The sequence below is a fragment of the Chanodichthys erythropterus genome, chromosome 18 (assembly GCF_024489055.1).
Source record: "Chanodichthys erythropterus isolate Z2021 chromosome 18, ASM2448905v1, whole genome shotgun sequence".
NCBI classification, from domain to species: Eukaryota; Metazoa; Chordata; class Actinopteri; order Cypriniformes; family Xenocyprididae; genus Chanodichthys; species Chanodichthys erythropterus.
The window spans coordinates 36,046,545-36,072,470 of NC_090238.1; the positions used below are offsets into that span (position 1 = coordinate 36,046,545).

The 25,926-nt window shown below is 40.6% G+C and overlaps 1 protein-coding gene across 3 annotated transcripts in view; it reads right to left on the minus strand.

Annotated features, from left to right (window-relative positions):
• Window positions 1-25,926, minus strand: part of crim1 (cysteine rich transmembrane BMP regulator 1 (chordin-like)) — a 151,419-nt gene that overhangs the window by 119,284 nt on the left and 6,209 nt on the right. For all 3 annotated transcript variants that reach the window (XM_067367414.1, XM_067367415.1, XM_067367413.1), the window contains exon 2: window positions 6,593-6,766. In XM_067367414.1, coding sequence (XP_067223515.1) covers window positions 6,593-6,766 — 174 coding nt within the window. The remainder of the gene's footprint in view (window positions 1-6,592; window positions 6,767-25,926) is intronic.

A 25,926-nucleotide genomic window follows, 5' to 3' on the forward strand; every position in this document is an offset into this window, starting at 1 on the left:
ATTGTTCTTGCTTGCTTACCTAGTCTGATGATTCAGCTGTGCACAGATCCAGACATTAATACTGGCTGCCCTTGTGTAATGTCTTGAACATGAGCTGGCATATGCAAATATCGGGGGCGTACATATTAATGATCCCAACTGTTACGTAACAGTAGGTTTTATGTTTTCGCCTGTTTTTCTGAGGTCTTTTAAACAAATGAGATTTACACAAGAAGGAGGAAGCAATGGAATCTGAGACTCACTTTATGTCATTTCCATGTACTGAACTCTTGTTATTCAACTAAATAATTCAATTTTTGATTCTAGGGCACCTTTAAATTGAGATGAGTTACAAGATGAGTTTATGTCACAATTCCGAGGGGGGAAAGTCAGAATTGCAGGATATAAACTTGCAATTCTGAAGACAAAAGACAGAATAATGAGTATATTTCACAATTATGTTTTTCCATCTAAGAATTGTGAGATATAAATTTTAATTTGCGAGAGAAAAAAAATCAGAATTGTGAGATATAAACTCGAAATTAACTTTTATTATTCTTTTATATTTTATTATTAACTTTTATATTTTATATTCTTTTATACAATATTATTGAGTTTACTGTTTCTTGATTAAATATATGCAATCTTGGTGAGCATAAGACAAGTTTAAAAAAAAAAAAAAAAAAACTTAATTATTCCAAATTACAAATACACATGACTGGCATACTGTCTGTGATTTAAAGTCCATTCAAAGTCATTTCACTCTGTGGCCATTTTAGCAAAGGCCATACAAGTTCAGTTTCAGTAGCTGAATGGGGAATTGTCATGATAGTCATGATTACATTTCAATGACATTTTAAATCAGCAAACAAATCTGACATCAACAGTCTAATACATTTCCATCATTCAGGCCATTCTAGAGTAAATGCCTTCATCGACTGTCTTAAAATAACAGATTTTACCCAATTTAAATCCATTCCCACATTTTCTCCCTCAATATGTGCAAAAATATGCCAAGGGGCACACATTCTGTGTGAGCCTACCACATTTGGCCAAAAAATGGAATTCCTCAATATGTCATAGTTTAAGTATTAACTTCTCAAGCAAATGGACATGCCTAATTAAATCTGAGAACATTGAGCAGTGTCTCTGTGCAGTCACCTGACCCTGTATCTTTTGGACAGTATCTGAAAGATCTGTCTTTTAAGGTCAGTTTTAGTCTTTTAGTCTCACATAGAGATTATTCTGGTTGAGAACCACCCACTTAGAAAAGAAAAGAGCGTGTAAAGGGACTATCAATAACTCGTTTCCTTTTTACGTGCCATTTAAAAGTGGGTTTACCTAAAATAGAGCATACTATAATACTAGATGAGGGCTGATGCAAAGACTAACATCTTTCCATCAGGTCTGGCGACGATTTACTGCACTGGAATATTGTTTTACCCAGAGAGAATCTACTTAGACATCAAAGGTCAACATATTATTACGGTTTTATTGAAGATGGATTTCCTGTAGTAGCAACAGTAGAGAGTAGTATGGATGTCATAAGGGAACCTTGAAGAGGGTTCTGCGACGGTATTATCAATCTTCACTGTCCTTTCAGACAGACCCCACTCCTCACTGTTTGGCTAAAGAAATCCAAGAGGTCACCGAACCTTTCAAAATGGGGCCCATTCTGATAATATCAATAGCACTTATCTATTCAGCGTTCGCCCTTGTGCCTGCCAGCTTCCCGTAAATACAAAACACTCCTTTGTGAGGAAGGACGTTTTTCCATCGGGCTGAACAGGGTGAAAGACCTCAAAGAACAAGCCCATATTTCTGGTGATTCTGATTTGGTTGCAGAGTTGTTTAAATACACTTCTGTCTCTTTCCTTCACCGGCAGCGCAAAGACGGTGGAAGTGGAAGTACAAGACAGAAATTAATCATATTACGGTGACGGCTCTAATACTGTGTGACAGAAGCAATTGTTTAATGTGAAATCAATAAAATCTCACAATGTCTGTTGACGGTAGACACAAAAGATGGTCAGGTTGATGAATCATGACAGTGATGTTTTTCTTATGCAAATGATAACTGCTGAGCGGATACCATTACAACACTACAAAACATGTGCTTTGGCCCACGCTTCTCACGGCACTGAACGCAAACAGATGTATGAGGAGATTGGAAGAAACACGACTTTTCGCAATAGCCAGAAAATGCATCACATTCTCAAGCAACAAAATGTGTATTATGTACGCCAAATAGGTGGGTAGTGCCTGTACACGGTTTATTAAAAATCTATTCTGACTTACTATGTTGCTTTGGGCTAGAATGAGCAAAATAAATGATTTTTTTACCCCATAACTGCAGCTGGAAGCTACGGAAGCTTGTTTCCGCCACTAAATAAAAAAGGTAATTGCGACTTTTTATCTTGCAATTAGGACTTGATAACTTGCAATTCTGACTTTATATCACAATTCTGACTTTATAACTCACAATTCTGACTTTATAACTTGTATATGAGTCTACTACAGTCTACTAATACTCTAATGAGAGCTGGTTGACATGTAATTGCAAAGTTACTTGTTGTTAGTAGAGTGTCTAAAGTGGACCATCGAAATAAAGTGTAACCCAACTTTTCAAACATTATGATTATAATTCCACGTGATTTGTAATCTAGTACTTTTTTACATTTGCATCACATAACATGCTTCATATGTATGGCTTTCTAACAAAGTAAACTTGCCCGGTAACTCACCTGGTACAGGATTTCACTTGCCATGGTTTCTTAGACTGAACCCCTTTAAAACCAGCAAACAGACCAGCTTAACCAAGCTAGGAGAACACCTAAGACAAGCTTAGCGTGGTTTATATTTATACTTAATATTCAACAATATTGTGTCTAATAGAAACAACATTTCTAGCATACTGACAGCTCTACAAATAGACAAGAAAAAACAACATCTCAGACTAGACACAATATCGCAGTAAACAAGTGACAACTGCAACAACTCTAAAGCACTAGTCAAAACAACATGACAAGCACCTATTAGTAAAACAAAACAGGGGGCAAACCTTCAAAAATAGCCACTGCCTGCTTCAGGGATGATGAAAAGCACACCTGCCGCAATAAAACAACAAGGCCCTGCACCCGTTGCTAGGACTGTTGTGATAACAAGCATGTATTTTTATGTTTAATTGCCAGTGTGCCACCATCTCAGACTGAGCGCACAGGCACGCTGAGAGAATGTGAGCAAGTATCCATCGGGGACTACATTTTTCAACACAACATTTGCATTCTGATAGCTCTAAAAGGAGCCTTATCAGCCTCTAGTAAATCAGCTTGTTTGTTTGTTTAATCACAGACTTCTGAAAAAAAAAACAACAACTGTCATTTAAGTACAAAGCCACTAAGAAAAGAGAAAAAAATACTATTTTGCAAGCCCGCCATTAAAAAAGAAAAGAAAAAGGGAATTAGAGCAAACAACTCTAAAATGTTAAAAAAAAAATAAAATAAATAAATAATTTTGCAAAATAAGGTTTTGTTTAGTATGGAAGGTTATTTCCGTCATGAAATAAAAAATAAAAAAGGTAATTGCAATTTTTTTTTTAGCTCACAATTTTGACTTTGATAGTGAGTTAGAGTCAGAATTGCGTGATATAAAGTCAGAATTGCGTGATGTATAGTCAGAATTACCTGATATAAAGTTATTGAGATATAATTGCTTGGTATAAAATCAGAATTGTTTGATATAAAGTCAGAATTGCTATATATAGTCAGAATTGCGAGATATAAATTCAGAATTGCGAAGATATAAAGTCAGAATTGCGAGATATAAATTCAGAATTGCGAGATATAAAGTCAGAACTGCGCAATATAAAGTCAGAATTGCGAGATATAGTCAGAATTGCAAGATTAAAGTCAGAATTGTGCGATATAAAGTCAGAATTGCGAGATATAGTCAGAATTGCGCGATATAAAGTCAGAATTGTGAGATATAAATTCAGAATTGCGAGATATAGTCAGAAGTGCGAGATATAAAGTCAGAATTGCGAGATATAGTCAGAATTACGAGATATAAAGTCAGAATTGCGAGATATAGTCAGAAGTGCGAGATATAAAGTCAGAAGTGCGAGATATAAAGTCAGAATTGCGAGATATAGTCAGAAGTGCGAGATATAAAGTCAGAATTACGAGATATAAAGTCAGAATTGCGAGATATAGTCAGAAGTGCGAGATATAAAGTCAGAATTGCGAGATATAGTCAGAATTACGAGATATAAAGTCAGAATTGCGAGATATAGTCAGAAGTGCGAGATATAAAGTCAGAAGTGCGAGATATAAAGTCAGAATTGCGAGATATAAAGTCAGAATTGCGAGATATAGTCAGAAGTGCGAGATATAAAGTCAGAATTGCGAGATATAGTCAGAATTACGAGATATAAAGTCAGAATTGCGAGATATAGTCAGAAGTGCGAGATATAAAGTCAGAAGTGCGAGATATAAAGTCAGAATTGTGAGATATAAAGTCAGAATTGCGAGATATAAAGTCAGAATTGCGAGATATAGTCAGAATTGCGAGATATAAATTCAGAATTGCGAGATAGTCAGAATTGCGAGATATAAAGTCAGAATTGCGAGATATAGTCAGAATTGCGAGATATAAATTCAGAATTGCGAGATATAGTCAGAATTGCGAGATATAAAGTCAGAATTGCGAGATATAGTCAGAATTGCGAGATATAAATTCAGAATTGCGAGATATAGTCAGAATTGCGAGATATAAAGTCAGAATTGCGAGATATAAAGTCAGAATTGCGCGATATAAAGTTAGAATTGTGAGGTATAAAGTCAGAATTGCGCGATATAAAGTTAGAATTGTGTGATATTGTCAGAATTGTGCAATATAAAGTCAGAATTGCGAGATATTGTCAGAATTGCGAGATATAAAGTCAAAATTGTGCGATATAAATTCAGAATTGCGAGATATAGTCAGAATTGCGAGATACAAAGTCAGAATTGCAAGATATAAATTCAGAATTGTGAGATATAGTCAGAATTGCGAGATACAAAGTCAGAATTGCGATATAAAGTCAGAAGTGCGAGATATAAAGTCAGATTTGTGAAATATAGTCAGAATTACGAGATACAAAGTCAGAATTGCAAGATATAAAGTCAGAATTGCGAGATATAAATTCAGAATTGTGAGATATAAAGTTAGAATTGCGAGATACAAAGTCAGAATTGCGAGATATAAATTCAGAATTGCGAGATATAGTCAGAATTGCGAGATACAAAGTCAGAATTGCAAGATATAGTCAGAATTGCGAGATATAAATTCAGAATTGCGAGATATAAATTCAGAATTGTGAGATATAGTCAGAATTGCGAGATATAAATTCAGAATTGCGAGATATAAAATCAGAATTGTGTGATATAAAGTCAGAATTGCGTGATATAAAGTCAGAATTGCGAGATATAAAGTCAGAATTGCACAATATAAAGTCAGAATTGCGAGATATAAAGTCAGAATTGCACAATATAAAGTCAGAATTGCATGATATAAAGTCAGAATTGCACAATATAAAGTCAGAATTGCAAGATATAAAGTCAGAATTGCGACATATAAAGTCAGAATTGTGTGATATAAAGTCAGAATTGTGAGATATAAAATTGCCAGATAAAATTGCAAGTTAGTCAAAACTGTGTGATATAAAGTCAGAATTACGAGTTATAAAGTCAGAATTGTGATACAAAGTCAGAATTAAGAGTTTATATTTTATATATTGTTTAGTATGGAATGTTATTTCCACCATGAAATAAAAAATAAAAAAGGTAATTGCGATTTTTTTTTGTAGCTCACAATTTTGACTTTCTCAGAATTGCAAGTTATAGAGTCAGAATTGCGTGATATAAAGTCAGAATTGCGTGATATAAATTCAGAATTGCGTGATATAAATTCAGAATTACCTGATATAAAGTTAGTGAGTTATAAAGTCAGAATTGCGAGATATAAAATCAGAATTGCGAGATATAAATCTGACTTTAGAAGACATAATTGTGAGTATATATCTTGCAATTCTGAGAAAAAAAATCTGAATTACGAGTTATAATTTCAGAATTGAGTGATAAAAAGTTGCAAATACCTTAAAATGGAACTTCATTGACTGTGGCTGACATTCACATTTTTATTAATTATGCATTCATTTAAATTAGTTCAGAGGTTAAATCATCACTTCACTAAAAATGATTCTTTTTGGATTCTCTCAAAACTAATAAGGAAGCTGATTCCAAATAGCAAACCTAATTATAGATAATTAGGTAAAATACATGGAAAAACAACACATCAAATTCTCAATATCTTTAAAAACATCAATGTTTCATGAAATTTGCCCCGCAACAATTGTACAGGGACTTATAATAAAGCCGTTTTAGAGTATGTTCACAAAATCAAGCAATCGAGAGTTCAAACACATATTTTAAAGATGAAACCCATCATGGACGTATTAAATAGCATGATGACATTATGACTACTGCAGAAAGACACGCGCATGCAGGTACAAGTCTGTTTCACGCTGGAAGCAGACAGAGAGAAAAGATAATGAGAATGAAGAAATAAGAGGTACCTTCAATCTTCTGCAGGGCTGTCTGACAGGCTTCCTGGCTAGCGAACTCAAATGGGTTGTTGCATGTTCGTACACTGTCACATTCACACTTCCCATCAATGATGTTACAGCCTGTAACCAGGTTTTCATTGCATGGCTCAAAGCCCAAGAGCTGGTCGTCATCCCAGTTTTCATCTGAACGAAAATGAAAGAGACACATATCAATGAGGATGCCACAGCAACAAAAATTCATAATAAATTACCAGATCAAACAGAGTATTTTAAAATCTCAGAATCGGGCCCAGTACATTTTCACAGTATCGTTAAAATCGTGGGCTTTAACTTGTCTGATGATGCTGAATTAATGAGGCTACTGAATGCTAGAAAAGAGCACATGGCCAATTACATGTGCATTTGTTGTCCAAGGGGTATCAAAAATCTCGGAATATGAGAGAAACGTAGACTTGTTATAAAGGATTATGCAGTTTCTACGTTCATAGCCTCTCTCGACTTACACGATAGATAAATGGTGGCAGAGAGCAGCGCATTTTCAAAATAAGAATGACCCCGACCCTGAAGACACTTCTATCTGCCAGCAACATTATGAAGTCTTATTTGCAGTGCAAACACACTTCGCTGATACAAGCGCTGGCATTTCAGCCCACTGCATGTTCACCTTATCAGCGCGCACGCATGTTTGTGTGCTGAGTATGGATGAATACACACTCAAGCTGGGCACAGACCAGGGCTGGCTGATATATTGAATATTTATTTTCAAATAAATGATTTTACATTTTACTTAATAAAATCCTAAATACTATTAGTTTTTAAAAAATATGTATATACATTAAAATGTATTTTAATTAAATGTATATTATTTTCTATGATATTCTATTCCATAGAAAACAGGGTATGAACAACACTTCTATAGCATTTATTAATCTTAGTTCATGTTAAAGGATTAGTTCACTTTAAAATGAAAATTACCCCAAGCTTTACTCACTCTCAAGCCATCCTAAGTGCATATGCCTTTCTTCTTTCGGATGAACACAATCTGAAATATATTAATAAATATCCTGATGCATCCAAGCGTCAGTTACACTTTTCTGTAAGTTGAATAGGGAAGGCGTGGGACGTAGTGTAAACTTTTTGAATTGCAAGAGTTTTACACTTTCTTTGTAACTTGATTAGGGAAGGCGGTCTGGCAGAAGCAAGATATTTTACTTTATAGACCCCTTAATCGCCTACGTCACTGTGACGTCACAATAAGGCAAAACATAAGGAAGAACTCATAGAAGGTGCGCTAAAAGTTTAAGGGTTTTGACTTTAAAATGTCGTCTTTTTGTGTTTTTGGCTGCCAGAATAGAAGGAACAGGACTTTTGGTTCAAAACTAAAGTTTTACCAGATCCCGGCAGACATTCCTTCACAGAAATCAAGAAGACAATTGTGGTTGAATGCAATATGGCGTACAGACTAGACGGAGACGATCATAAATAATGCTCGTGTTTGCAGTGCACACTTCATATCAGGTAAAATAATCGATGCATATGTAATGGTGTGTTGGTTTTATCTAGTACAAATCAGCAAGTTTCTGTTTTTGTCAAGTCTTCATGCCACTCCCGTGGCCGTATGGCATACGGGTCAGGCAGCCTGCTTCCATCCACGAGAGTTAATTTACAAAAATAGCTGTCACGGTCCCACAGAGTCAGTGACTGTACATATTCGGACAGTTCCAAACCTTCTTCTGCATCCATGTTTAATAAATCCCTCCGAAAATGTGCTAGCTTACACTTGTCAACATTGCGTCCAGCACCTCTTTTTGCCTCCATCTAAGCCTCGCCCACCAGGAAACGTTGCAATGTTTACAAACTTTTAAGGGGTCTATAATGTGTTAAATATGAATATTTTTCTTATACAAACGCATCGCTTCGCTTCAGAAGGTCTTTATTTAACCCCCCGAGATTCATATTTGAGATTCATTCTCATGGGTCCTGTTCACTGCCATTATAAAGCTTGGAAGCATCAGGATATTTATTAATATAATTCCAAATGTATTGATCAGAAAGAAGAAAGTCATATACACCTTGGATGGCTTGAGGGTGAATAAAGCTTGGGGTAGTTTTCATTTGAAAGTGAATCCTAATCCTTTAATTTCAGCACTCACTAATACATTATTAAAATCAAAAGTTTTTAATAATTCATTGTGAACTAACATGAACAAACCATGAACAGCTGGATTTTTGTTAACTAACATTAATAAAGATAAATACTGTAACAAATGAATATTGCTCATTGTGAACACCGTTACTGACAATCCTCATTTTGTCTGCGTGAGATTCTCCAGCTTTGTTGTTGTTGAGCTGTTAAAGCTCCGCCCTCTTCTGGAAAGGGGGTGGAGCAGCTCATTTGCATTTAAAGGGACACACACAAAAATTGTGTTTTATAGCTCACAGCCAAATAGGGGCAAATTTGAAAAGTTATAATAAATGATCTGTGGGGTATTTTGAGCTGAAACTATATATATATATATATATATATATATATATATATATATATATATATATATATATATATAGGCATTAATTAATTTTCCATGCCAGATCTTAGTAACATAAATGACAGTTGAGCTGAGTTTCAATGAATCGGTCCAAAACACTGATTTATTTGCATATACATCAACCAGCCCTAGTGCATAATAAGTAACAGCGCACACTAAATGCATGTCATTTGTGTCTTTCGGTCTCCGAGGAATGCAGCCCGTATGCTAATAAATAACAGGCCATGCGCTTCTATGAGCAATTCGGCTGTTGAGTCAGAAACATTTCTGTAGAAACCTGCCTTGTACTGCAGAGAAACCTACAATTTGATTTAGCAGAAATTAGACTGCATGAACTGCTAAATGACTTTGTTTTGCTTCCATAACTTCTCAACCCTGGGTGGGTCATTTTAAATACTCAGAGGATAAACAAGTCATGGAAAAACACTCCTTTCACCCTCCCTGCGTCTGTTCACTGTAGGGTCAGTCATGCGTTTAGCTACCGGTGCACAGCTGCACACTTGCAGCCCAGTGTTTCGGTCATCTGGATCTGATGGGTGTGATTGCAGCTGTACGGCACAACACCCATACCGTGGGCCGCAACAACACAAGGTCCCTATCTATAGGGTATGTGTGAGATTGTTATCTTCTAACAATCGAGGACTTGAAGCTGATGTTCCAGAGCCCCCGTGCTTGTTGTTTTCACCAAAACCACAGGGGTGAAGTCCCCAAATAGCTGCTGTCAACAGCTGATTCTTCAGTAACTAAGCATGGCTCTCCAGGGCAGCTTCGGGTCGTTCAGCTGGGCGTGGAGGGTTCAGACCCCTGCCAAACAAGGGTTGTCACTAGCCTGGCATAGGGATCACATGATAAACACATTGCGGTGGTCCAAACCACACAGCGGATTCAGCTTGGCATGTTCACAGACAGCAATGCCTTGAAGACCTCCTGGGAAGATTCTTCTTACGAGTTCAGAAATCATAATTATGACGTGATGTGCATTTAAGTGATTTCAGTCAGATTAAAATAGATGCGATTTCGCATTTCTTTCTCTCTTTTTCACTTCCTGACAAACGCAGGATGTTTTTAATGCTAATGCAACAAAATGGAGAGAAAATATGCATAATATGTGTAACTGATGTGTTAACAATGTATTTTATTATTATTGTGCAGTCATGCACAATGCATGATGAGAAATGCCAAACCAAGTCAGCCCATAATCCACGAGATACGTGAGCCGTGTTTACTGGCAAGCTTTAGCATTATTCAATACAAAAATGTGTATTAGAGATGTTAATCATATAAAAATGTTAATCGAATTAATCACAATATTTACCACGAAAAGCCCAGAAATGAACATAATGCAAAGACGTTACAGTGTCAGATGAGCATATCATTAAACAGACATAACAAAGTCATTAACAGACATGACAACAAAAACTGTTTGCCGTATTTCCATATTGAAAGCAAGCATTTCACTGGCATTTTCAGTTAAAAGCAGGCTCAAGTTTCTCCATTCATGACAAAATGCTTTTTTAATGCAATTAATCACAGTAAATTAATCAGCTAAGTTGATAACCCTAGTATAATGTAATTAGGGTATACATTCACAATCACAACTTCAATCATGACCAATTTGTCTGTATCATAAGTCTTTAATTGACATGCCTCCAAACCCCCAAAAGACAATCAGGGCTCGATAAAATATCATTTCCCACTGGAAATTACAACATTTTGGAGGATTCCATATGCATTAATTTAGAAAATATGATCATTCGGATACACTTGACAGCAGGATTACTGTAGTGTTGTCACATGTCTAAATTATATATTCTACTTCTATTACTATATATAGATAGATAGAAGTATTTTTGGGTTGATTGTGAGAAAGGATGGGGTTTAAGCGTACAAAATGATTAGAGAAGTCTGAAAAATATACAGTATAAAGTACATGTACAGCAATATTCATATACAGTACCGGTAAAAAGTTGGGATGTTTTTGAAAGAAGTCTCTTATGCTCATTAAGCCTGCATTTATTCGATAAAAAAAAAAAAAACAGTAAAATTGTGAAATATTATTACAATTTATAAAAATCATTTTCTATTTTAATATAGTTTAAAATATAATTTATTCCTGTGATGCAAAGCTGAATTTTGAGCATCATTACTCCAGTCTTCAGTGTCCCATGATCCTTCAAAAAATCATTTGAAAAATCTGAAACTTTTAAAAGGATGAATCTTTCACAATAAAATCAATAAGACATAAGACAGGGTGAATTTACACTTAGAAAATATTCTTCTTGAATGATTTTACATTCTCTGTTTGCCACATATCAATGTGGTCAGAGATCTGAGTTATTGCAATAATTTAACAAATCACAAAAGTGTGACTGCTCTTTCTATTATATTCTCTCAGGAATTCTATTTGGCTCGATATTTGTACTATGCAAAAACACCATGGTCTCATGTTACCTAATATAGATAGTCAGGTAGAGGAAGAGGCAACTCAAGCAATCTCACAAAAGGCTTGTAGAAACAGAGAAACTGAAGGAAGAAAACGAACCCACATTCAACACAGCGGTTCTTCATAAATAAGCACAGCGAAAAGTGTTGTTTTGCTGATATCAAGGCATGATATCAAATCACTGCTAGTCCTCTGCTAGCTGATACATGGCCTTCCTGCTGTACTGTGCAGTGGCACCTGGTTGTTATCAAGGCAGGAGTCCTTCCCGAAGCAAGAGATGCTTGCTAATTTGCAACCAAACCAATTAATTACTCTGTCGGGAAAAGACAGCATTTTCAGCACCCTAGTCTTTTAAATGCTACTCTGCAACGAATGAAAAACAGTGAAGATAGGAAGATAGATGCTCATTATAAATCAGAAAAGCTATTAAAGGGGTCCTCGATTATCATTTCTTTTTTAACTTTAGTTCCCATTCAGTCGGTCACGTTCGACGTACGTCGGACAGACCGACGAATAGGAATCTCGCTAGAGAGGCCAATCTACTTCGAGTGTAACTAAACGAGCCAATGCACATTGGCATGCAATCATATGCATCAGCTGCTCGCCTCGCAGCGCGGGTATATAATGAGCAGCAGGTGCGTTGCATCTTCAGCTTTTCGCTTCGGAGCCGAACGGTGTTTGTTCCTGTTCTCTGCAAGCGAGTGTCTGCTAGAAGACGAGTCAAGCTTTTGGTTGAACTTCTCTTCTTTTCCGAGTGCGGGCGAACAGCACAGCAGCGGGGTCGACGTCCTCTCTTTTTCTGTTTCGTTTGCCGTTTTTGAGCAAATAGCTGTTTGACAGCGTCAGAAGGCTGTTCTCACGGCCGGTACGGTGCGCTTTTGAGCGCTGAAAAGCCGTTTTTACGGCTGGTAAGAGTGAGCGCCTTCAAAGAGAGAGAAAGCACATGACAGGCTGCACACAATCCCTGTCTGTGTTGCGGTGGCCGTTCCCCTGCGTGCTTCAGCACTTCTAAAAGAGTAAAGTCCCTGAAAGAGCTTACACAAGTAGATTCGCGTCTTTTTAAAGACGACATCCTACTTGTGTTTCTGGATGCGATCGTTCCTGTCCTCACTGACGGCCACGATCACCGTTTCGCATGTCTGGGCGCGTGCTGAAATGATGTTCGTGGGTGTTCATGTTTTCATATGAGAACATGATCACGTCGACACGCCGGTCGTGACTCTTCTTTCTCCGGGAAGCTTGAGTCCCCTCTGTTGTTGGCCAGCTGCCGCTTGTGTGTAAAAGCACAGCCGCGGCTCTGCCCGACACTCTGGGAGACCGCGGAGATCAGCGAGAGCAAACCTCTCGCTCCTCTGCGTGTCGTGTGCCGTCGAGCTGCCGGGCTGCAGCGCGGGTTGTCACGGCAACCCAGCGCTCGCTCGGCGCTCTAGATGCGCGGTTCCCTTGCGTAATCTCCATTGTAGCGCCCTCTCTGGTGCACCAGAAGAGGTCTACTTTGCTGATATGGCTTGGGTGACATGAGGTTGAGGGGTTCCTTCGGGGAACCAACCCCTAGGGCCCCTCCCTCTCTAGCGCATTGCAAGCTGTGCAGTTTCTGGATTGGATTGCTGGTCCTTTTCATAGGGGAACCTAGCATTTCATTCAGAGCTCCAGCTGAGGGACAGACGTCGATTGCAGCATCGGAGAGAGTGCTGTTATGCTCTAGAAATGAGGGTGACGCTGCCCACTGTAATGGTGTGTGCTTATGCTGACTCAGATTCAGAGTTTACAGCCATGCTTTCCTGGGTCTTCCAGATGTGCATGGAAAACTTGGCAGTATGGGGGTATATTGGTGCCATAAATATGGAATGCCAAAGGTGCCAATCTGCATAAGTTTTTCCTCTCTCACTACCCTCTTGGATGGGGTGGCTGTACACAGACCACACCCACCCTGCATGGGAGGCCAAGGCACTCTTTTTGCATGAGGGTAGTTCTGTGCTGGGGTTGAGCTGCGCTTTGTTGACTAACCGTGATCAAAGTCACGGCGCAGGCCCTCAGCCAGACGATGTCCACCTCCGTGGTCCAGAAGTGCCCCCTGGCTTACCTTGTGAGGTGTGAGAGGTTGTCAAGCTAAATGCTTTCTCAATGCTCCCATCTTACGAGGTGGCCTTTCGGTGACACTGTCGAGGACTGAGCCCAGCGGTTCTCCTCAGTTAGTAGCGGATAGGGGAGCTTCCCATGACAAACCATTGAGTTCCTCTTGGGCCGCCCCTCAGTCTGCTCGTCGCCAAGGGTGTCGTCCCCTGCAAGAAACTCCGGCCCAGCAGGCTCTGCTGTATCCATTGCGGGGAGATGACGCCTCCCGTCTCTGCAGCTGTTTAACTGGTTGGTGAGAATCACCCCTGAGACGGGCGACCCAGAGATGGGTGGGGCTGCTCTTCCACCCCTGGAGGAGGGCCAGGTGGTAAATCCTTTATTGGGTTTGTTTCTGTTCCGCCACTGACCCAAGAGGCAGCGGTACCCAAATTTTAAAGAGCAGTTCCTCCATTTCCAGGTCTGAAGAGGGTTTGGAGAGCAGTGGGAGGAGAAAAACCTCACCACTCTCATCCCCTCTTCTGTCGCCAGTGGACAGCAGCGAGCAGCGGGCAGCCAAAGCCTCGACTGCTCCCTCTGTCCATCCGTGGAGCCAGGTAAGTGTTGCCTAGCACACTGTGACGCCGCTTCGGGCCGCCTCACAAAGAGAGCCCCCCGAGCCGCGTCCCTGTGTTCCACCTCGCTGCCCTGCTGCGGGTACACCGGTGGTCCCTTTGGTCCTGCTTGTACGGTCTCTGCGAGCCGGGTTAGCGCTCCCCAGTCCGTCTCGCTGGCTCCTTCGGACCATCAGGGTCGGCTTTGCGATTCAGTTCGCCCGGCTCCCCCCCCCAAGTTCAGGGACGTCCTCTTCACTACAGTGAAAGATGCCGATGCCCCTGTCCTGCGTGCGGAGATCGCAGTCCTACTGGCGAAGGACGCGATAGAGCCGGTCCCTCCAGCCGATTTGAGGTCGGGGTTCTACAGCCCCTACTTCATTGTACCCAGGAAAAGCGGCGGGTTACGACCGATCTTGGACCTGCGAGTTTTGAATCGGAGCCTCCACAAGCTACCATTCAAAATGCTCACGCAGAAACGCATTTTCGAGTGCATCCGTCCCCGAGATTGGTTTGCAGCGATTGACCTGAAGGACGCGTACTTCCATGTTTCAATTCTTCCGCGACACAGGCCATTCCTGAGATTCGCGTTCGAAGGTTGAGCATATCAGTACAGAGTCCTACCCTTCGGGCTGGCCCTGTCTCCCCGCGTCTTCACGAAAGTCGTGGAGGGAGCCCTTGTTCCCATGAGAGAACGGGGTGTTCGCATTCTCAACTATCTCGACGACTGGCTCATTCTAGCACAGTCCAGGGATCAGTTGTGCAAACACAGGGATTTGGTGCTCAGACACCTCAGCCAGTTGGGGCTTCAGGTCAACTGGGAAAAGAGCAAACTCGCCCCGGTGCAGATGATCTCTTTTCTCGGTATGGAGTTGGATTCGGTCGAGCAGATAGCACGCCTCACAGAGGAACGTGCTCGGTCAGTGTTGAACTGCCTGAATACATTCAATGGCAGGACAGCGGTCCCACTGAAGTTCTTTCAGAGGCTCCTGGGGCATATGGCGGCTGCTGCGGCTGTAACACCGCTCGGTCTGCTTCATATGAGACCGCCTTCAGCACTGGCTTCATGGCCGAGTCCCGAGATGGGCGTGGCAGCGCGGCACATTCCGGGTGCCAATCACTCAGGAGTGCCGCCGAACCTTCAGTCCGTGGTCGGACCCCTTGTTTCTTCGGGCAGGAGTGCCCCTAGAACAGGTGTCCCGGCATGCTGTGGTGTTCACAGATGCTTCTGCCACCGGCTGGGGTGCCACGTAATACGGGCATGCAGTCTCAGGGGTTTGGACGGGACCCCATCTGCATTGGCACATCAATTGCCTCGAGTTGCTGGCAGTACGCCTTGCTCTGGAGCCGCCTCAAAGGCCTGCTTCAGGGCAAGCATGTACTGGTCCGTATGGACAACACTGCGACCGTTGCGTACATCAACCGTCAAGGTGGTCTACGCTCCCGTCGCATGTCACAACTCGCCCGCCATCTCCTCCTGTGGAGTCGGAAGCATCTGAGGTCGCTTCGCGCCATTCATGTCTCCGGTGTGCTCAACCGTGTGGCCGACGAGCTATCACGAGCTGCGCTGCCAGGAGAGTGGCGACTCCACCCCCAGGTGGTTCAGCTGATCTGGAGAGAATTCGGAAAGGCTCAGGTAGACCTGTTTGCCTCACCAGAAACCTCCCACTGCCAGTTGTTTTACTCTCTGACCGAGGGAACACTCGGGACAGATGCACTGGCTCACAGCTGGCCCCGGGGCCTGCGCAAATATGCGTTTCCCCCAGTGAGCCTACTTGCACAGACCCTGTGCAAAGTCAGGGAGGACGAGGAGCAGGTCTTGTTAGTTGCGCCTTACTGGCCCAACCGGACCTGGTTCCCAGAACTCACTCCTCGCGACAGCCCCTCCCTGGCCCATCCCTCTGAGGAAAGACCTTCTTTCTCAGAGACGGGGCACTCTTTGGCACCCGCGTCCAGACCTCTGGAAACTCCATGTCTGGTCCCTTGGACGGGATGCGGAGGTTCTAGGTGACTTACCCCCTGAGGTACTTAACACCATCACTTCGGCACGTGCACGGTCTACGAGACGTGCTTACGCCTCCAAAGTGGAACCTGTTCGTCGAGTGGTGCTCTTCTCGCCGGGAAGACCCCCGAAGATGCTCGATCAGAGTCGTGCTTTCCTTCTTGCAGTAGGGTTGGAGCGTAGGCTGTCCCCCCTCCACCCTCAAAAGTCCATACTGCTGCTATATCCGCTTACCACGACCACTTAGATGGCAAATCTGTTGGTCAGCACGACCTGGTCATCAGGTTCCTTAGGGGGGCGAGACGGTTAAATCCTTCTCGTCCCCTCTCCATACCCTCTTGGGACCTCACTCTGGTGCTGAGAGCACTTCAGATTGCTCCCTTTGAGCCTTTGCTGTCAGTAGACTTAAAGATTCTGTCTATGAAGACTTTGCTGCTGGTGGCATTGGCCTCCATCAAGAGGGTAGGGGACCTGCAGTCATTTTCGGTCGACGAATCGTGCCTGGAGTTCGGGCCGGGTGATAGCCACGTGGTACTAAGACCCCGGCCTGGCTATGTGCCCAAGGTTCCTACCAGTCCCTTCAGGGACCAGGTGGTGAGCCTGCAAGCGCTGCCCTCGGAGGAGGCAGACCCAGCCCTGGCTTTACTCTGTCCAGTCCGCGCTTTGCGACTGTACATAGACAGAACCTAAAGCCTCAGGACCTCAGACCAGCTCTTGTCTGTTATGGAGGCCAGCAGAAGGGAAAGGCTGTCTCCAAGCAGAGGATGGCCCACTGGATAGTGGATGCCATCGCCCTGGCTTACCAAGCTCAGGGTGTGCCCTGCCCGCTCAGGTTGCATGCTCACTCCACGAGAGGTGTCGCATCCTCCTGGGCGCTGGCTCGTGGCGCCTCGCTGACAGACATTTGTAGAGCTGCGGGCTGGGCGACACCTAACACGTTCGCTAGATACTATAGCCTTCGTGTCGAGCCGGTCTCCTCCCATGTTCTCGCCACAGGTCAGAGGCACGGAGAGGCCCCGGCTTAGTGTCGGCTTGCTGCGCTACATGCGCTTCTTTTCTCCAGAGAGTCCCTACAAGGCAGACCCTGTCGAGTCCTCCGATATCCCTTCGGCAGCCGACGTGGCGGAGCGTCTGGCGCCAGGCCTATACTCCGTTGTATCCTTGAGAACCGGGTTTAGGCTGGGTTCCATATGTGTGACCCTACGGGGATCCCATATGGTTGGTTCCACGGTTGCTCCTAAACGAAGCCCGTGTCTTTCCCTCTGGGAGAACCTACCCTTCATCGGGTTGGAGTCACCCCAGCTCTTCCATATGTAGCACAGCCCTACAGGGTTAGTCCATATGTACTTCTCCACATAACTCCTTCGGGAAGGATGTGGCTTCCGCAGCGTTCCTTTCCCAGCGAAGGGTACGCTTTTCCCAGCGTTATCCAATAGTCTCACTGAATGGGTTTTGGGGAACAGCAGTGATCGACTCTCTGTGTTAGCCCTGTCCCACCATCCTCAGGCAAGGGGGTTCAGGTGGCTTGCAACAGAGCGCTGGGAAGGGGGCAGCTCCTGTGGCGCTTTGGTAGGGATTCCTATTCGTCGGTCTGTCCGACGTACGTCGAAACGTGACCGACTGAATGGGAACGTCTCGGTTACAAGGTAACCCTCGTTCCCTGAAGGAGGGAACGGAGACGTACGTCCCGTCGCCACAGTCGCTGTACCCCGCTGATGCTGCCGCCTATCCGGTTCGGCTCCTCAGCGAAAACCTGAAGATGCAACGCACCTGCTGCTCATTATATACCCGCGCTGCGAGGCGAGCAGCTGATGCATATGATTGCATGCCAATGTGCATTGGCTCGTTTAGTTACACTCGAAGTAGATTGGCCTCTCTAGCGAGATTCCTATTCGTCGGTCTGTCCGACGTACGTCTCCGTTCCCTCCTTCAGGGAACGAGGGTTACCTTTGTAACCGAGACGTTAGTGTGTAATGTTGCTGTTTGATCATAAACAACATCTGCAAAGTTACGACGCTCAAAGTTCAATGAAAAGGAGATATTTTCTTTTACAGAAATCACTTTTTAAGGACTACAACAAACGGCTGGTTGGAACTACAACAAGCTTCTTCCCAGGTTAGTGACATCACTAACCGTAAAATTTACATAAAACCCGCCCCTGAGAACACACAACAAAGGGGGCGGGGCCATGTTGGGCTGCTTTAGAGAAGAGGAAGAGTTGTTGTAGTAGAGTGTTGTTGTCATGCCGTCATTTTACACTGGACTGCTTCACAAACGAGGATCAATTCAACACAAAAGATGAACATGATGGCACATGCTAGTGGATGGGCTGAATCAACTCCACAGCAACTACATCAATTTATCCATTAACCATTCAGAAACGTCTAAAAGTTGTAACTTCTTCCTGAGTCTTTCCATCAGTGTCGACTCCGGTTTGAACAATGTAAGGCTGAACACCGTTACTGACAATCCTCATTTCTGCTGCGTGAGATTCTCCAGCTTTGTTGTTGTTGAGCTGTTAAAGCTCCGCCCTCTTCTGGAAAGTGGGCGGGAGCATCAGCTCATTTGCATTTAAAGGGACACACACATAAATGGTGTGTTTTTGCTCACACCCAAATAGGGGCAAATTTGACAAGCTATAATAAATGATCTGTGGGGTATTTTGAGTTGAAACTTCACAGACACATTCTGGAGACACCAGAGACTATATTACATCTTGTGGAAAGGGGCATAATAGGTCCCCTTTAATACCCAAAACCTGGAAATAAATTCAACAATTACATCATAATTGAGCATATACTTAATTATTTATAATATAAAATAAATGTATAAATTATTAAAAGTAATATGTACTCCCCCCCCAGGCTAGCTAATGGATAACATTAACCAATAACTAAAAATCCAACACAATCCCATGGCAATTCATAACAATTTTACATTTTGACGAATTCATGGCTAATATGTATGAATTCATAAGTTCTCATTCATACATTTATGTACAATCTGCTTACTGCTGGTTTGGTTTAGGGTTATGGGGTTAAAAAACCCTGCACATTTCCATTCAAACATCGTATGAAATTGCCACCTTGTAAAACAGATACTTTTTTGCAACATCGGGCTGAAGTAGTCTTCAGGTCTGACGCTATTCAGGTATGTAATGCCCATCTTCACAATCCAATCATTTCCCACCCCCTTTTTTTCTTATTAAATATATTCATTTTCACTCTGAATTGTCACATTACAGAAGTAAATGGGCTGCAAAGCCAATTCAGAATTGACTTTATGGGGAGAAACAGCGCCTACAGTCTGTGTCGTCTGTTCATTGTTCAAATGCAGAGCTCCTTTTGACACCAACTTTCCAGCCTCTGAATTATAACCACGAAAAGTCCCGCCGGCCCCTAAGCAGAACCCCCTGAGGACACTTAGTACTCTGAGGAGCAGAAGAGAGACTTCAGGGAAGTGCGTGACAGGGAGGCTGCCGTGAGGGGGTAACCATTTCCGCTTGTCTTCACTGACTACACCAGACAACCAGTTCTCCCTCAACAAATTTCAGCCTGCCTGTGCTGTCCCTTTTTGTAAAAAAGAAGAAAAACATAGAGACAGACATGCACTTTGGCTGGCAGCGATGCTTTGCTTTAAAGAAATAATTTGCCTAAAAATTCTGTCACCATCTATTCACCCTCACCATGTTACTCCAAACCTGTAATACTGTTCTGGTCTTTTTTTCCATGCCATTACAAATAATGGAGCTTCAAAGTGGTCACTTGATCCAGGTCTTGACTGATTCAGTGATCCGTCAATTAATAGCTCACTGGAGGGGAAGAACATCAATAAATAATGGCTTCAATTTCTTCAAGGAACATTGGTTTTTCATATAGCACGCATCTCTTGTATTATGATATATTTACAGTGTTTTTGCACTTTTTTGAAACTCCAATAATTTTAACCGAGCGTCTATATCCACCAAGTGCAAATAGCCCGCCTTGTTGGGATATGCTATTTACACTAACTCCGCCATCATTGTCTGATTGAGCCTGACAAATTACAAAAGAAATCTTGGTAATAATACAATCAGTGGTGTAGAGAATAAGGCAGGTTACGTTAGCTTTGATTGGACTAACCCAAGTTCGAATCCGCCTTTTTCCTTTTCTCATCGCATATCAGCTCGAAGAAGCGTTAATTTTAAATAAAAATTAGAAAATATTTGAAAAGAGGAAATAAAGTGCCAAACGGGCATTAATAGTGGGAATAAAATGTTTACCATGGGATGGGGTAAGTGTAGTGGTGGGCTTTAACTGGAGCTGTATGGATTACTTTTATGATGGATGGATGAGCTTTTTTGGGCTTAAAAAAATGGTATCATTCACTCCCATTATAAAGCTTGGAAGAGCCAGGATATTTTTTAATATAACTCAGATTGTATTGTCTAAAAGAAGAAATAAATATACACATAGGATGGCTTGAGGGTGAGTAAATTTATGGGATAATTTTTGGGTGAACTAACCCAAGGACAAGTAATGTCCCAGTAAGGCATCATCTATTTTTTTTTTTATTTTAAAGGTGCCGTACAATCAGAAATTGAATTTACCTCGGCATAGTTGAATAACAAGAGTTCAGTACATGGAAATGACATACAGTGAGTCTCAAACTCCATTGTTTCCTCCTTCTTATGTAAATCTCATTTGTTTAAAGACCTCTGAAGAACAGATGAATCTCAACATAACACCGACTGTTACGTAACAGTCGGGATCATTAATATGTATGACCCCAATATTTGCATATGCCAGCTCATGTTCAAGTCATTAGACAAGGGCAGCCAGTATTAACGTCTGGATCTGTGCACAGCTGAATCATCAGACTAGGTAAGCAAGCAAGAGCAATAGTAAAAAATGGCAGATGGAGCAATAATAACTGACATGATCCATGATAACATATTTTTAGTGATATTTGTAAACTGTTTCTCTAAATGTTTCGTTAGCATGTTGCTAATGTACTGTTAAATGTGGTTAAAGTTACCATCATTTCTTACTGTATTCACGGAGACAAGAGCCGTCATTATTTTCATTATTAAACACTTGCAGTCTGTATAATTTATAAACACAACTTAATACTTTATAAATCTCTCCAACAGTGTAGCATTAGCCAGTTAGCCACGGAGCATATAGCCTCAAACTCATTCAGAATCAAATGTAAACATCCAAATAAACACTGCACTTACACGATTAGACATACAAACTTCACAGACACATTCAGGGGACACCTTAGACTTATATAACATCTTTTGAAAACGTGTTCTACGGCACCTTTAATGACCTAGCATGCACCGTACTCTAAAATAAAAATTAGAGTACATTTGACAAGAAAATACTATTTCAGTTTTTGTACTTCATTTAAAATAAAATGTCTAATTTAATATGTGCCATCTCTTTGAATTGTTTTTGATGTTTACTACCAATTTCTGAGGCCCCGTTTATTTTAAAACGCATACGTTTCGCTACGGTTATGCCTGTCATTTACACTACACCGGTGTTTCGAACCTCGAAAAGGGAGACTTTCGAAAACGCTGCAGACCCCGTTTTAGTTTGAAAACTTTTTTCATTATAAACAGACCAAAATGGAGACTTTTGAAAATGATGGCGGGCTGCCCACGTTTGCTCTGCGTATCTTTGACGACCATGTAAACAATCACATGGAGACTGAACTGCAATACTTGCTGGCTTTGTTGTCATTTTTAGCAGCCATTGTGCAGTTAAACTCAACATTTTTTTAATACTGTAGCTACCTACATCCACAAGAGGCAACTGTTTACACTTGTACGCGCATGCCCAGTGTGCATGAACGGTCATGTGACATGCGTTTTTGGCCGTGTAGTGTAGACGGAGATCGTTTCTGAAACGCTGTGGAAACGCCAATGTAGACGTGGATCATTTTCATTTTAAAACGCCGTTTTAAAACAAAAATGCACTAGTGTAAACGGGGCCTGTGCCATGACCACCTATATTTTCTAGTTAAGGCTATTTTGCTTTAAAAAAAAAAAAAAAATTAACATGCAGATTCCAAATGCACCTGCTAGTGAAGAAAAACAGAAAAACTAGACATTAAAATAAGTGGAACTGCTCTTATATCACGGTAACTTGGAGCACCTTCTTAGTTTAGTTCTATCACAAATTGCATTATATTTCCCAATCACTGCATAACCTTTATTTAGATGGGTCATTGAGCGTTTTTGGCAGAGGAATGCCTTATACAAAAAGAACTCCGTCTGACAGTGATTAAGGCCAATGTGGAGCTGCTTTGTTAGCAGACAGAGTCCAGGGTTTGTGTGGATGACATTAATAAGGGCAGGCGTGCTTCATTCTCCAGGTGTTCTCTGCAAACAGATTGTGTATAATCACATTCCATTCTTTCCAGTCTGAAGCCATTTAAATGATAAAGACCACTGCTTTTCTACCAGTCAGGAAGATTATGATTTGAGCCCAGTGCTGTAATATGGTGCAGTCAGTTGGGGATATGAACTGTCAAGCTCAGGGCTCCAATTCCAGATGGGTGGACAAGGTGAAGTTTCAGTAAATATACTGCCGCATAAATGGTCAGAGCGAGTATGTCAAAAATTTCAACCATCCATGTTGTCAAGGAGAAGGTTGTCAGCTCCACAAATAAATTATTGTCTTACAAAGGAGCACAACAGGAGAGCAGCACAAGTACAGCAAGGTAAACGTCATTTTTGATGTTTATAAAAAAAAAAAAACTAAAAGTAAATATGTGCTGTTTTCTAAGTTAACATTTAGTTATGTATAAATTCTACACACAGGGCTTCATTCATGAAACAATGGAAGCTTATTACTGCCACTGAATAAAAAATTAAAAAGGTACAATTGTGATTTTTTTATCTCACAATTCTGAAGTTATAAAGTCAGAATTGCGCATTATATAGTCAAAATTGCAAGATATAAAGTCAGAATTGTGAGTTTTAAACACAATTCTGAGAAAAAGTAGTCTTTTTTTTCAGAATTGGACTTTATAACTCACCATTGCGAGTTTATATCTCACAATTTGGAGAAAAGAAGTCAGAATTGTGAGTTTATATCTCACTGTTGCAAGAAAAAGTCTCAGAATTACAAGTTTGATGTGTGTTTGATGATCTAAATTTTCAATTCTGACTTTTTTCTTGCAATTGCAAGACTCACAAAGACATTCTTAAGGCACGTTCACACCAAGGACGATAACTATAATGATAAGGATAGAGGTATAGTTCTAAAAATCTACCTAAATATTAAAGAATAACAGAGTTCACACCACAACTATAACAATAATGCCACAGAGAAACAATAACCTTGGAATCACTTTCAGAACATTTTTTTTTTTTTCCAGCTGATGAACTATAAAATCATTAACAACCAATCAGAATTCATCCTGCCTAAGAGCAAAACAAAACTGCAGCTCGGGTTTATAATAAACAGAATATCATCATGTGTTGGTGGATGCTAATATAGTTTAATCATTTACTCACCCTCATGTCTGCTGAACACACAAATAGGCATTTTAAGAACAAACTGGCATGAGGGCGGGACAACCGGTCACTCACATGACATCACAGCCATAGCAAACCACAACCATCCAATCAATTCCCAATGGACAAAATCAAGTCCTGACCTAGACTACCAGTCAAAGGTTTGGAAACATTACTATTTTTAATGTTTTTGAACGAAGTCTCTTATGCTCATTAAGGCTGCATTTATTTCATAATAAATACAGAAAAAACTGTAGGATTGTGAAATATTATTACAATTTATAATGATGGTTTTCTATTTTAATATACTTTAAAGTACAATTCATTTCTGAGATGCAAAGCTGAATTTTTAGCATCATTACTCCAGTCTTCAGTGTCACATGATCCTTCAGAAATCAATGTAATATGCTGATTTGATACTCCGTTATTATCAATGTTGGAAACAGTTGTGCTGCTTAATATATATATATATATATATATATATATATATATATATATATATATATATATATATATATATATATATATATATATATATATATATATATTTGGAACCTGTGATACTTTTTTCAGGATTCATTGATGAATGAAAGGTTAAAAGAACAGCATTTATTCAAAATATAAATCTTTTCTAACAATATAAATCTTTACTATCACTTTTTTATCAATTTAACACATCCGTGATGAATACAAGTATTAATTTCTTTCAAAAAAAAAAAAAGAAAAAAGAAAAATTACTGACCCCAAACTTCAGTATTAGTATATATTGTTACAAAATATTTCTATTACATTTCATAAATAAATGCTGATATATATATCTGATATATATATATTTTTTACCTATTATTCATCAAAGAATCCTGAAAAAGTATCACAGGTTATAAAATAATATTAAGCAGCACATCTGTTTCCAACATTGATAATAAATCAGCATATTGATTACATATGATTTCTGAAGGATCATGTGACACTGAAGACTGGAGTAATGATGCTGAAAATTCAGCTTTGATCACAGAAATAAATGATATATTAAAGTATATTAAAATAGAGAACCATAATTTTAAATTGTAATAACATTTCACAATATTATTGTTTTTTCTGTATTTATTATGAAATAAACACAGCCTTAATGAGCATAAGAGACTTTGTTCAAAAACATTAAAAACAGTAATGTTTCCAAACTTTTGACTGGTAGTGTATATTCCTGTTCTTGACCTTCTTTTTGGAGAAACCGTCTGCATCCGAAAACTTAAAAATGCTGCCTTCGGAGCCTCTGAGGACACATTCCAAGGTAGGAAAACATCAAGGCACGTCCGAATCCAATTAGCTTCACTTTCTGTCTCTCAAGATACATTCATCTGATCGATTTTTGAAGGCATGCAGCATAGATGTATCCTTTGCCGCCTTTGATATCCCACAATCCTATGCGTTCCATTCGGTGACAGCTGAGCTAGAAAAAGATGGCGTCTGAAAGTTGTGGTTTCTGGTCAGTTTGTGAGTAAATGTACGTTTTCCACTTCTCATGTCATTTCTAGCAAGAAATTACTATGGTAGTAATTAAATATTTGTTTAGTTCTCACCATAGCTCATTAAACTGTTAACTAATAACTATAAAGATAACGATAAAGATTTAGAATTCTTAAAACTGTTCTAAATATAAAAGAATAGCACTATCCACACCACAGCTATAATGATAACGACATAGAGAAACAATATTTCAGAATGATTTTTTCCAGCTGTTGAAAGATAAAAAACTGACAGCCAATCAGAATCCTTTCGAATTTAAGTGCTTGCGCATTTAAAATGGCAGATCGATTACACTAGCTATTCACTCGAAACATAGCACACTGAGGACATCTGCTGGTTCAAGGCGTGTAAATGCAACAAGAACAGCAAAAACATGTTGCACACACTCTGAAACCACAGCGCGTGAGCTTAAAATAAACAGACTGTTACCGTTCGTTGGTATGGATGCAAATATAGTTATCGTTCTTGGCGTGAACGGGTCTTTACACTGCCTCAGAAGTCTGTCCAAAATCAGGTGCATTCATCCAATATCCTCCAATATCATCTGATAACCAACGTGGTGCTGATATATTGTTCTTCCCTAAAAAGCAGCAAATTCTTCAAATTCTCAGAAGACTCAAGTTCAATTTAGATGTTCATTTCTGGCTCC